The sequence below is a fragment of the Mus musculus genome, chromosome 5 (genome assembly GCF_000001635.26).
Source record: "Mus musculus strain C57BL/6J chromosome 5, GRCm38.p6 C57BL/6J".
In the NCBI taxonomy this organism is placed as follows: Eukaryota; Metazoa; Chordata; class Mammalia; order Rodentia; family Muridae; genus Mus; species Mus musculus.
Window position 1 is genome coordinate 135,463,715 of NC_000071.6, and position 13,433 is coordinate 135,477,147.

Sequence of the window (13,433 nt, forward strand, 5' to 3'; positions counted from 1 at the left end):
GTGTGGAGATGACCTGACCATGGGTCTTGGCTATAGATCAGCTTCTATAACCAACACAGCCTTTCAGGACTCTCCGGCACCAGGCAGGTCTGCGTGTCAACATTTATCCCAGGAGGGCCTTAAAATCACTACGTAGCAGAGGATGACCTTGAACTTCTGACTTTTCTGCCTCCACCTTCTGAAGGTTGGGATTACAGGTCTGCAGCACCAGGCCCAGTTTATGTGGTGCCAGGGATGGAACCCACAGCCCTCACACATGCTAGACTAGCAGTCCACCAACGGAGCTTATCCTTGACCCCACTCCCCGCCGTTTTGAGACAGGATCTCACCAGTTCAGAGTGGTCTGGAACTGACATATCTCCAGCTCCAGTCTTCTCAGTGCTAGGATTAACAGGTATGTGCCCCCCCCCCCCCATGTGTGGCTCATACTGTGCTTTTAAAAGCAAGCTCTGATGTGACCAGGCCTGGAGGTGCTGGCCTGTAATCCCAGCCACTGGAAGAAGTTGAAGCAGGAAGATGGTTCAAGGCCCACCAGGACTACAGAGTGAGTTCAAAACCATGCTAGGAAATGCTAACATCATGTGGCAAAAGAAGGGGGATGGGGGCAGATCTGAGTCACCCAGAGCCCTCAGGATATCAGTCACCTCTATGTGTCTGGGGCAGATGTTCCATTGAGACCACTTTGCCTAGATAATAGCCTCATATCCCATCCTACATCACACATACTCCTATATCCGCCCATACTGCAAACACAACATTCTGAGGCTGGCAAGATGGATCTGCAGGAAAAGGTGCTCATTGCACAGCCTGGCAACCTGGGTCCAATCCCCAGAACCCACACAGGAGACATCGGCATATGGTCTTCTGAAGTCCACATGCACGCCTAGGCATGTGCATGATCCACCTCTGCATACATGAATAAATGTCACTTTAAAAGACTTAAAGACAACATTTTACCATTTTTTTGTATAACACCCCTCTCGGCTCTGGTTTAGAAACAGGTCTTACGTAGCTCAGGCTGTACTAGGATACACGATGCCGTCCAGCCTAGCCTTCTACATCAGCCTCCCAAGGCCAGGGGTAGAAATGTACACTACCACACTCAGGTAACAACACTGTATATACTTAGCAATTGTCTTTCTCCCATAAAGACTAAAATCCAAGCCAGGTGGCGGCAACACATGACTTTAATCCCAGCACTCTATCCAGAGAGAAGTGAGTGGATCTCTGCGCTCAAGGCCAGCCTGGTCTACAGGGCAAGTTCTAGGATAGCCAGGGCTACACAGAGAAATCTTGTCTGAAAAACTGAAGAAGAGGAGGAGGAGGAGAAGTAAAATCCAAGGGGCTAGGGGAGACATCTCAGTAAGGTTCCTGCCATACAACCACGAACCCCAAGTTCAATCCATAGCACCCACATAAAATCCAGGTGTGATGCACATCTTATAACTGTACAATTCCATCTGGGGTGCACGACACAGAGGCAGAGCCAGGCAGGTCCCTAGAGCTCACTGGTCAGATGAACTCCGGGCTCAGGGAAAGGCCCTGTCTGGAAAAAAGCAAGATGGAGAACAAGCAAGTAAGACACTTGAAGTTGACTTCTGGCTTCCACACGCACACACACACATGCACAGACATCTATACATCACACTCACCACACCCACACAGACACAAATCTATATATCACACCCATACCCACCCACACTGACACGTCTATACATCACACATATGCACATGAACACACATGCAACACACTCACAGAGACATGTCTATACATCACACACACATGCACACACACGCACACGCTCACACAGAGTCACTCACATGTCTATACATCACACACATACATGCACATATCAACACAAATTAAAACACACATCCAGGTTGTAAGCTCTGGTTTGTTCTTCTGTATGGTCCTACACCCTCTAAAGCAGGGCAGGATGGAGTCCCCAGGCCTCAATGCTGCCTGCTCCCAAACACCGCTCAGTTGCAGCCCAGATTTTGAGGGAAATCAGTCTAGACAGATCCAGTTCTTTTGCAGCGGAGTGCAAGTAGGAGCAGAGGGTGGGGGTGCTCCTAGGGCAGAGGGTGGAAGTTGGGGGCTCTGTGTCTCACCTCTGAAGGGGGGTCTAGGTTCGAGAACATCCTTTGAGAACACTCTGTTCTCTTTATTCCGCTGGAGTCACACGGGACCTACGGCCAGCAGTGGCTCTCCTGAAAGAACAGCATTGTGCAGCACTTCCTGGCCCAGCTGGCCCCTGTGTCCCCAGCTGGTCCCTGAGAGCCAATTATCAGCAGGCTCTGAAGGAAGGGAGGCTTTCTCTCTTTACTTCTCTGCCTCCCCTTCCAGTCCTCTCTATTTACAGACTCCCTCCAGGCAGATCAGCCTGGATGTAACCAAAGGGAAGTTTTGGAGCCTTGCTACTTGATAGAGCAGGAAGTGTAGCCTGGGCTGGCTTGCGGAGCAACTGGGCATTGTCCAGTCACGCACGCAACTCTGGGCTGCAGCCCAGCTTTTGAGTTACCAAGGCCAGGCTAGTTTGTAAAGGTTCCATAGCAAGAGTAGGTAGAGGCTTGGGATGTAGCCCTGAGGCAAGGGGCCAACGGAAGACCAACTGCTGAGGCCAGAAAGAACACCCAAGAAAAAGGCAGGGAAGAAGGGGGACAGGAAACAAAATAGAAGACATACAGAAAACAGGCTCTACTTAGCGTTAGAGCCCCTGCCTAGAATCTCCCAGGGAGGGGCTGGGGGCGTGGCTCAGTGATAGAGCCCCTGCCTAGAATCTTCCAGGGAGGGGCTGGGGCCGTGGCTCAGTGGTAGAGCCCCTGCCTAGAATCTTCCAGGGAGGGGCTGGGGGCGTGGCTCAGTGGTAGAGCCCCTGCCTAGAATCCCCCAGGGAGGGGCTGGGGTCCTGGCTCAGTGGTAGAGCCCCTGCCTAGAATCTTCCAGGGAGGGGCTGGGGCCGTGGCTCAGTGGTAGAGCCCCTGCCTAGAATCATCTGGTAGAGCACTGAAGGCTGGCTCAGTGGCACAGTGCCTGTTTTGTTTAAAGGAGACCCTCAGTTCAATATTCATATGACACAAAAATAAAAAGAGGGACTGGAGACAGGTCAGTGGTCAGGAGCCTGGTTGCTCTTCTCCCAGCATCTACATGGTGGTTCATGATTGTCTAAAACTTCAGTTCCAAGGGACCTGATGCCCTCTTCTGGCCTCTGCAGGCATCAGGAACACACATGGTACACAGACATGCACACAGGCAAAATACCATACACATTAAATAAAAGAAGAAAAGAAAGAACTTATATGTGCTTCTTTTAACTTTTTTTTTGTTTTCTTTCCTTCTTTCCATTTCCTTTTCCATTTTTCTTCCCCTCTCCCCCTTCCTGCTCTCATTTCCTGGGCTTGCTTCCTTTTAACAGGAAATACTCAGTAACTGCACAGCAGGGCCGAACAGGAGTCCAGCTAGAGATGAACAGAAAGTGAGTGTGAGCCGCTGGTGGCGGGATGGGAGCGGGATGCTTTAGAGGAATCCCGCAGGACGGTGCACGTACATCCAGGGCAGGTCTTCATGGCCCACTGCAATTAATCCAGACACCCCAGGCCTCACAGACAGACTGGGAAAGAAGCTCGCCTTCTGGGTGATCCTAGGTCCTGTTGACAGTGTTAGCCATCATATCAGCTGTCAGGAACAGGAACTCCAATTTCTCCATCATCATTACTCTCACTACCTCCCAGAAGCCCGTCTGCTGGCGGCCCCTCACAGTCTGTTGTGCTATGAAAAATGTCCCCACAGGGCTTATGTGTGAAAGTGCTCGTCCTCAGCAGGTGGCACTGTTTGGGAAGGTTTGGGACCCTTGGGAGGTGGAGTCTCTCTGGAGAAAAAAAAAACAAAAAACGGGCCAGTCGGGGCGGGCCTTGAGCCTTTCTAGCTCAGCTCCATTTGCTTCCTGATTGTGAATACAATGTGCACAATCGGGCATCTGCTCTCATTAAGCCTTCTCTGCCTGCTGGCCTGGCCTTTCCACCATGATGGAATGAGTTAGAACAAATCCTTTCTCCTTTAATTTGCTTTTGTTGTCCTCCTTTAATTTGCTTTTGTTGTCGTCGTTGAATAATTCTTCTTCTTCTTCTTCTTCTTCTTCTTCTTCTTCTTCTTCTTCTTCTTCTTCTTCTTCTTCTTCTTCTTCTTCTTTTTCTTCTACTTCTTCCTCCTCCTCCTCCTCCTCCTCTTCTTCTTCTTCTCAACAGAAAAAGGAACCAACAGAGATACAAACCATCCTCCTTCCTGAAGCTAATCTGTTTGAATGTAGAAAGACAATGCGTTTCTGAAGAAAGTGGGTCACTGGATGCTGGGGTCAAACCTTGATAGCCTGGCTCTGCTTTCCATCTGATCTCTCTGCTTCCTGGTCCAGAGAAAGGGAGTCTGGTCCACAAGTTCCTGCCATTGTGAACACTCTTACGCCTTCCCATCAAGGTAGACTAACTTCTCCAACTGTGAGCTAAAGTAAACCATTCTACCCTTAAGTTACATGTACAGGACTTGGTGACAGTGGCAGACAGGTAAGGCACAGCCCAAGATAAAATTATCCATATTGCCGGCAGTATCCCTTGCCAGGGCTTCTGCAGGAAATGTTTCAATGGACAGGGCTGGGCCGAGTCTGCTCTCAAACCACTATGTTGCCCAACTGCTCTATAACCTCTTCATGCCTTCTGCCACACCCCATTTCCACAGCTGGTGGGAACTTTGCTTCTCGATTCTCTAATAAGGTCCCACGGCAACATCATATGAACGATTTCACAAAACAAAGTAGGTAAAGGGCTGAGATGGGCAGTATCAAGATCCCCGCATCTGTCACAGAACTGATTCATTAGTGACCCATCTGTCCCATGACTGAGACAGGAAGTACTTGCTGCAAGCCCAGCAATGCTAAGGCCCACCTCTTCTTCCTCCCAAATATCTTCCACCTTCTTAACTCTTGTTCTAATTCTACAACAATCATTCCAACCTTAGTGCACATTGTTAGAACCCTTGCCTAGAATCCCCCAGTGAGGAGCTGGGGGTGTGGCTCAGGAGTAGAGCCCCTGCCTAGAATCCCCCAGTGAGGAGCTGGGGGCGTGGCTCAGGAGTAGAGCCCCTTCCTAGAATCCCCCAGTGAGGAGCTGGGGGCGTGGCTCAGTGGTATAGCACCTGCCTAGAATCCCCCAGTGAGGAGCTGGGGGCGTGGCTCAGTGGTATAGCACCTGCCTAGAATCCCCCAGGGAGGGGCTGGGGGTGTGGCTCAGTGGTAGAGCTCCTGCCTAGAATCCCCCAGAGAGGGGCTGGGGGAGTGGCTCAGTAGTAGAGCCCCTGCCTAGAATCCCCCAGTGAGGGGCTGGGGGCGTGGCTCAGTGGTATAGCACCTGCCTAGAATCCCCCAGTGAGGAGCTGGGGGCGTGGCTCAGTGGTATAGCTCCTGCCTAGAATCCCCCAGTGAGGGGCTGGGGGCGTGGCTCAGTAGTAGAGCCCCTGCCTAGAATCCCCAGTGAGGAGCTGGGGGCGTGGCTCAGTGGTATAGCACCTGCCTAGAATCCCCCAGGGAGGGGCTGGAGGTGTGGCTCAGTGGTATAACACCTGCCTAGAATCCCCCAGGGAGGGGCTGGGGGCGTGGCTCAGTGGTAGAGCTCCTGCCTAGAATCCCCCAGGGAGGGGCTGGGGGCGTGGCTCAGTGGTAGAGCTCCTGCCTAGAATCCCCCAGTGAGGGGCTGGGGGCGTGGCTCAGTAGTAGAGCCCCTGCCTAGAATCCCCAGTGAGGAGCTGGGGGCGTGGCTCAGTTGTATAGCACCTGCCTAGAATCCCCCAGGGAGGGGCTGGGGGTGTGGCTCAGTGGTATAACACCTGCCTAGAATCCCCCAGGGAGGGGCTGGGGGTGTGGCTCAGTGGTAGAGCCCCTGCCTAGAATCCCCCAGTGAGGGGCTGGGGGCGTGGCTCAGTGGTAGAACCCCTGCCTAGAATCCCCCAGTGAGGGGCTGGGGGCGTGGCTCAGTGTTATAGCTCCTGCCTAGAATCCCCCAGTGAGGGGCTGGGGGCGTGGCTCAGTGTTATAGCTCCTGCCTAGAATCCCCCAGTGAGGGGCTGGGGGCGTGGCTCAGTGGTAGAACCCCTGCCTAAAATGCCCGTGAGTGGGGATGTGACTAGGCAGCAGAGCATTTGGCTGGTATGGGATAGGCCCAGGTATGGTTCCATCCTCAGCACCCCAAAATTGGGGGAAAAAATCTAACTCTTCCTACCAGCAGACGTTTAGCCAATTTTGATCCAGTAAGAGTCAAAAGGACAAAGTCTGTCAGACAACCAAGAAGGAGAACCACTGAAGACAATGTAAACTTGAACAGCCTCCTAACAAACTGACCTATTGTCTTCAAGGAAACCGTCTGTGCTGGTTGCTCACATACCATCTACCCCTAAGTTTCATTGCTGAGTGTCCTCAGTAAGAACATGCCCTCGCACACACAGACAGACCTACCCAGTGTGAGGCAAACAGAGGTTGCGTTCACGGCAGGCAGCCACTGTTCCGGAAGTCAGAACACAACCATCAGGTAGTAGCCAGGCTCCCATTTAAGGTATGAGCAGAACAGGTGACGTGCAAGGAGGGGACATTCCAGAGTCCTAAATGCCACCCGCCCATGTCCACATCAGGTAGTCTGGTCACGTTCTACTCCAGTCACATTCTACAATGCACCGACCCCTAAGGTCTCATCAGAGTGTAAGTACAAGAATGTCTGCTATGATTTAAATCTGAACTGTCCCCCACTGGCTCCTGATTTGAATGTCCCCTCCCCCACCCCCCAGCTGAGGATGCTAACACAAGGTCCTGCTTCCCTCAGCTGAGGGAAGCAGGATTTAAGGGCAAGCCTTTGGGGTTGTAACCAGCCCTGCCCCTCCCCGCTACCCGTTACAGCCTGTTTGATTCCCGGTCAGCCAGAGGATATGAAGAGCCCCATTGATGTGAGCGGGCTCTGGCACGATGACTCAAAACATACTCTTTCTCTCATAAGTTGTTTCTGTGTAGTATTTTGGTCACAGTGAGGCAAAACTAATACAGTATGTACTAATACCTGTACAAATAGTACTTAGCTGTCACTTTGGTTGCTAGTCCCAAACCTGGCTACACTGGATCTTCGCTGGAACTTAACTCTGCTCCCTTCCTTCCCACGAAATTCATCTGGTGTGAGAAGGGAACACCGCACACATCACAATATCGTTTGTTTGTTTGTTTGTTTGTTTGTTTGTTTGTTTGTTTTTGGCCTTGACATCGCTATGTAGCTCAGCCTAGCCTACCTGGTACCTGCTGTACCAAGAACAACCTGAACTCTTGAGCCTCCCAACGCCTCCACCTCCTGAGGAACTGGGAATATTAGCATGTCCCATCTTGCTCAGCTCAAAGCAATACTTCAGATCAAACCCGGAGCTACGCACGCCTGACAAGCACTCTACCAGATGACCCACACCACCGGAACTCAATTCTCTTGCCTTCACCTCTATGCTAGCTGGGGTTACAAGCACCCCCAAGCCACAACAGAACATTCCATACAATGAGGAGAGAACTCAGCCATAAGGGATGACAGGAAGCCATGGGCGGTGACGGGGCACATCTTTAATCCCAGCACTCGGGAGGCAGAGACAGGCAGATTTCTGAGTTCCAGGCCAGCCAGTACTACACAGAGAAACCCTACCTCGGGGTGTGTGTGTGTGGGGGGGGGAATAAAAATAAAATATAAATAAAATAAATAAATAAAAATAAAATAAAATAAAAATAAATTTAAAAGAATGACAGGCAGCAAGAGGAAGGAGAGAGAAATATAGACAGCAGCAATGCAAGCACTAATGGGTGTACAGTAATGTTTTTAAAGTTTTATTTATTTCATGTATGTGAGTACGGTGTCGCAGACACCAGAAGAGGGCGTCAGATCCCATTACAGATGGTTGTGAGCCACCATGTGGTTGCTGAGAATTGAACTCAGGACCTCTGGAAGAGCAGTCAGTGCTCTTAACTGCTGAGCCATCTCTCCAGCTCTTTTTCTTTTCTTTTTAAGTAAATGTAATGTTTCTTCATGGAGAATAGAAATTGACACAGAGCGCAAAATGAAGAGATGCCTTAGTCACTTCATAGAAGAGACTGGCATCACAAGCCTTTAAATAGCAATCTCCGCTAGTACATTTAAAATTGGGCTGTGTTTACAGAAGTGTGATTTACACAAGACCACATCTGTTACATAATGCTCAGGAAGATCTTCCTTCCCATGCAGCCTCTAACTACAGAGCCAACCCAGCACACCAGAAGGTACTCCACACCAGTCTCACCCAATACAAAGCGTAACCCCGATCTTGTTAAGTCTTTAGGGGCTTCCCCAAGTCTCTGGTCTCCTTCAAACTTGGATAAACAGTTCCAAATTCTTTCTGCATTCAACACACATTTCTTTTAATACATGCAATGCTTATTTTTGCCTCTTTGAGATATGGTCATGAAACATAGATCACTCTGACTTGAACTTACTATGTAGGCCAGGCTGGCCCATTCCTCCTGCTTCAGTCTCCCAGTCCTGGGATGATAGGCATATGTTACCGTAGCTGTCTAGTTAAAGGTTTTGAGCACAGGGGTGGCACAATTGGACTTATTTTTTTCATTTGTTCTTTGCGACATGATCTCATGCATCTCAGGCTGGCCTTGAACTCACAATGTAAAGTAGGATGAATTTTAACTTCTGGTTCTCCTGCTTCTACCTCCAGAGCAGTGGGATTCCAGGCATGCATCACTGTGTCTGGTTTTACACAGTTCTGGGAACGGAACTTTGTGCATGCTAGGAACTACTAGCAACTGGCTGAGCCACGCCCCCAGCCTCTGGCTATAGCAACAGGCTTCAAGCAGGGACCAAATGACGTAGTTTAGGGGAAGGAGGCACCAAGACACTGATGAACATGTGCTGGGGTTTACGGTTTACTTCCTCATCTGCTTTCTCTTTTCTGCACTCGGAGCTGAACCCAAGGATTATGCGAATGCTGTTGGAATTTATTTTTACATGTGGATATAGTGTATAGTGTGCACATGTGCATGTATGGCTTTGTGTGTGTGTGTGTGTTTGTGTGTGTGTGTGTGTGCGCGCGCGCTATCTTTCTCAATCACACTCCCGCTACTTTGCATTTAGACACAAGGTCTCTCCTTTGAACACAGAACTTGGCAATACGGCTCATCATCTGGCTGGCCAGCTTGCTCCAGGAATCCTGTCTCTGGCCTTCACCAGGCTGGGATTGCAGGGTTTTACCTAGTACCTGGGAGAACCAATCGCTGACTCCCATGCTTGCTCAGCAAGCATTTTATTGGCCGAGCTGTCTCCTCAGTCTAGAATTTATTTTTAAGGTAGAACTGACATTGAATTTGTTGATGGAACGTTCCCTTGGGTGCTGGCAGAGAGGGAGGAAGGAGTCAAAAAAAATGACACAGTGAAGATGTTCCAGAGGAAAGAGAGGAACCAAATTACTATTAACAAGACAGAGAGATGGATGTGGTGACACAGGTGTGTAATTCCAGTGCTCAAGGGCCCAGGGCGGAAGAATCTCAAATTAAGTGCCAGCATGAGCTATACAGAGAGGGTGGGGTCAGTCTATGCAACATAGCGAAACCCATTCCCAAACTAAATGAATGCGACAGAGAGAATGGTGGGAAAAGTTTGCTTGAGGACATGGGAGCTTGTTTTCAGGTATGTTCAATAAAAGCAACCTATCAGGTATGCACGCAGAACTATAATTGAGCAACCCAGGCAAGTATTCTACCAGCTGACCTACATTCCTGTCTCAGGGTTTCTTTGTTAGAAATGGAGAAATGAACAGGTAGGCTGCGCCACATAATGGAAGTTAGAAGAATGCCAGGGTGGCTGAGAACATGGATCACTTTCCTAGAATACCCCAGGAAGGGGCTGGCAGTGTGGCTCAGTGAGAGCACCTGACTAGTGTCCTTGATGGTATTTGACACAATCTAGAGTCATCTGAGATGATAGGACAATTGAGAAAACGTCTCCATAAGACTGGCCTATAAAGGGGTTGGGGGGGATAAGGGGGAAGCTGGAGAGATCACTCAGTGGTTACAAGCACTAACAGCTACTCCAGAGGTCCGAGTTCAATCCCCAGCAGCCACATGGTGGCTCACAACCATCTTTAATGGGGTCCGAAGCCCTCTTCTGTTGTGTCTAAAGACAGTGACAGTGTATATTAAAAAAGTAAATAAATCTTAAAAAAAAAAAAAAGGACTGGCCTATAGGTAAGCCTGTGGGACATTTTCTTCATTAGTGGTCACCTGGGAGGGCCTAGCACATTGAAAACAGTGCCACCCCTGAGGCAGGTGGCCCGAGGGAGGTGGACATTCAAGCCAATAGGCAGCATTCCTCCATGAATTCTGCCTGAGTTTCTGCTTTGAGTTCCTCCCCCGATTTCCCACTGTGATGGTCTATGTGTAACCAAAGAGTTGTAAGAAGAAATATTTACATCCCGAAGTTGCTTTTGGTTGGTAGTATTTTTACTCAAAACAACAGAAACCCTAAGACAGAAATTGGTATGAGGAATGGGGTATTTGTGTGACAGACCTGATTGGGTTTTGGAAGGGTTGTAGAACTCTGGGATTTTGGGCTAGGAAAGCCATTGAGAGGTTCAGAGCTTAATGAACCACTGTGGGAACCTAAAAGATAAAGCTGGGAGCAATGCAAATGAGGGTGGCCTGGCTTGTGAAATTTCAGAGGGAGCTTTGACGGTCCCTTAAAGGACTCTACTAAGACCTTGAAGAATCAGCCACCCTGATCAGCTGTAATCAACAAGGAACCATTAAATGAAACCTTTGCTTTGCTTGGACAATTGATACTGAGCAGCCAGGGCTGAAGAATCAGCTGGCATTAAGATGAGACCAGCATCACTGAGGTGAAATCTCCCAAGAGTGTTTCCCCAGGGTTAGCACACAGAAGCTGTGGTCCAAGAGGAGCCCAGGCTCTCATGTTGGCAGTCAAACTTGGAAATGTGTAAACATCTCTCCGTGGTACTGGTTTGGAACACATGAAGGAGCTGTGAAGAGTACCTGAGATTCGGCACCACGAGAGGTCAAAAGAAATCAACAGTGAATGCAGCCCCAGTTGAAGTAGAAGCCCCAGCATTGAAGGGGTCATGGGGAGACCTTGGGGCTTGGCACAGTGTGACAGGATCAGCGTTCCTGAAGAAGAGCTCAGGAAAGGCTACTGCTGAGAATGCAGCCCAGCCGCAGCCATCACAGAGACCCCAGTATTTTGGAGGTGCCAGTACCATGGGATGACCAGCCAGGCCGTCAGCAGGTATGCTGTGGAGCTAGTATGAGCCCACCAGGCAAGCTGAATAGGCTGTGAATGGCAGGGCTAGAGAGGCTCAAGCCTCGTGGAGTCCAGAAGATCCTGAGCAAGTCCCAGAAGGTCAGCACGGAGCCTAGCACTGTGGGACATCTGTTTCGCTCTGCTTTGACTCAACTGTGCCCCGGATGTTCTTGTTTGAAAGAAGTATGTAACTTATTATTTTATTTTACAGGAGCCCACAAGTTGTGAGACTTTGGAATTTTAGAAAGGCTTTGAAGTTTGTAAGAGACTTTGGATATTTTAAAGAGACAACTTTGAAAGTATTTGAGTTTCTAAACAGTAGAGGACTTTTAAAGTTACTTATGCTGTATATTTTGATGCCATTATTGAGAGCTTGAGGATAAAAACAGAAAGGTTATAGCTGAATAGTGATGCATTTGGTGTGTCAAATTGACACAACAATTGCATGTCAACTGTCTTTTGTTGGTGTTGTCAACTTAACACAAGCTAAAGTTCTCTGAGAAGAGGGAACCACAATTGAGAAAACACGTCAGTAAGCTGCAGTTGAAAGCAAGGCTGTGTAGCATTTTCTTAGTGAGGATGTGGGAGGGGCGCAATGATGACTGCCCTGGGCAGTCCTGGGCATACGAGAAATAGGCTGAGCAAACCATGGGGAGCAAGCCAGTAAGCAGAGTTCCTCCATGGGCTCTGCTTCAGTTCCTGCCTTGAGTTCTTCCCTGACTCGGTGATGGAGCATGGCCAGAAAGTTGTCGGATGAAATAAACCCTTTCCTCTCCAGGTTGCTTAAAGTCCTAGCATTTTATCACAGCCATTGAAGTCATACAAAGACACCCAGAATCCTCAAGTGAGTGACCAAGGACATCAATAGGGAAAACATAGAGCTGGGTATGGCACATAGATTAATTCCAGCACTGGAGGAAAGGGGCAGAGGTAAATGCCCTGTCTCAGGCCAGTCAGTTCTACATGGCGAGACCTTGAGGGACTGAGCTGGAAACTGACCTTGCTGCAGACAATCACAGTGAACGTGACTAGGGCTGCTTGGGTCCCTTGGAAGGACTGAATGGTCCCTCTCAAACGCCATGAAAGACAGGAGGATGGGAAGTGCAGGCAGCTAGGTCTTAACAGGGGGACCCAGCTGAAAAGGAGTTACCACTGGTCAAGCTGGCTTGTTTCAAATGGACTGATGACAAGGCTTTTGCCCATTTGGGACTCACCAGTTCTACCAGATGGGCACAGGTGGTCTAGACAGTAATGGCCGTGCAAGCTTTCGAGGGACCGACTGGATCTTCTGGGTAAAGAGGAAGCAAGGTGGGGGAGGGGGGATCAGGAAGCAAAAGGGTTGGTGAGAGTCCTGTGCAGATGCCATTGGATGAAGGAAGTGACATCAGCCTGAGCCCCGCCCCCCTGCCCCAGCCCTGTTCCTCCCCAGGCCTTGTGTTTTCCCTTTGGTCAGTTTGTCTCTCTCTCCTTTATTCCCTGTTTAGCTTTTAAAATGCTCGGGCCAGACAGATCAATACTGGAACATATTCAGTCCCTTTGGGACTTTACCTCCTCTTGGAGGAAGAGCTTTAAGAAGAAGAGACACGGGGGCTAAGAGATGGCTCAGTGGCTAAGAGCGCTGGTTGCTCTCCCAGAGTCCCTGACAATCTGGAATCCCAGTGCCCACTCTTCTGACCTTCATGGGAACTAGGCATGGTATGCTTGTTAAGCACATATATATATACATACATGCATGCATGCATACATACATACATACATGCAGACACAAAGGCCATATACATCACAGAAAAGAGAGACAAAACTACCCGCTGCTTGCTTTTGGGAAGACAGGAAGACAGTTCTACAGCAGGGGCCTGGCCTGCAGTGAGTGTACACTTGTCTGGCATGTGTGAGGTCCTGGGTTTGATTCCCAGCACATACACAATCCTCTTTTAACCCCTCCTACCTGAATTCCAGCTTACACATCAGTTCACTTAGCATTTACACCAACATTGGGTCTAACTCTGCTGAACAGATGGGGAGACTGAGGCCCAGAATGGCTGAGTAACCTTTCCGGGGTCACCATACCTAGTATGAGG

At 49.5% G+C, this 13,433-nt stretch overlaps 1 protein-coding gene across 7 annotated transcripts in view; it reads right to left on the minus strand.

Annotated features, from left to right (window-relative positions):
- Window positions 1–13,433, minus strand: part of Hip1 (huntingtin interacting protein 1) — a 138,828-nt gene that overhangs the window by 57,219 nt on the left and 68,176 nt on the right. Inside the window, exons 1-2 of one of the 7 annotated variants that reach the window (XM_011240879.3) lie at window positions 2,113–3,435; window positions 1,416–1,546 (exon numbers count right to left, since the gene is read on the minus strand). The exons of 5 other annotated variants lie outside the window; for them this stretch is intronic. In XM_011240879.3, the coding sequence (XP_011239181.1) occupies window positions 1,416–1,460 (45 nt within the window). In that variant the 5' untranslated portion in view covers window positions 1,461–1,546; window positions 2,113–3,435. Of the gene's footprint in view, window positions 1–1,415; window positions 1,547–2,112; window positions 3,436–13,433 lie in introns of those variants that run through there. One more of the 7 variants, XM_030254358.1, reaches the window with a different exon arrangement.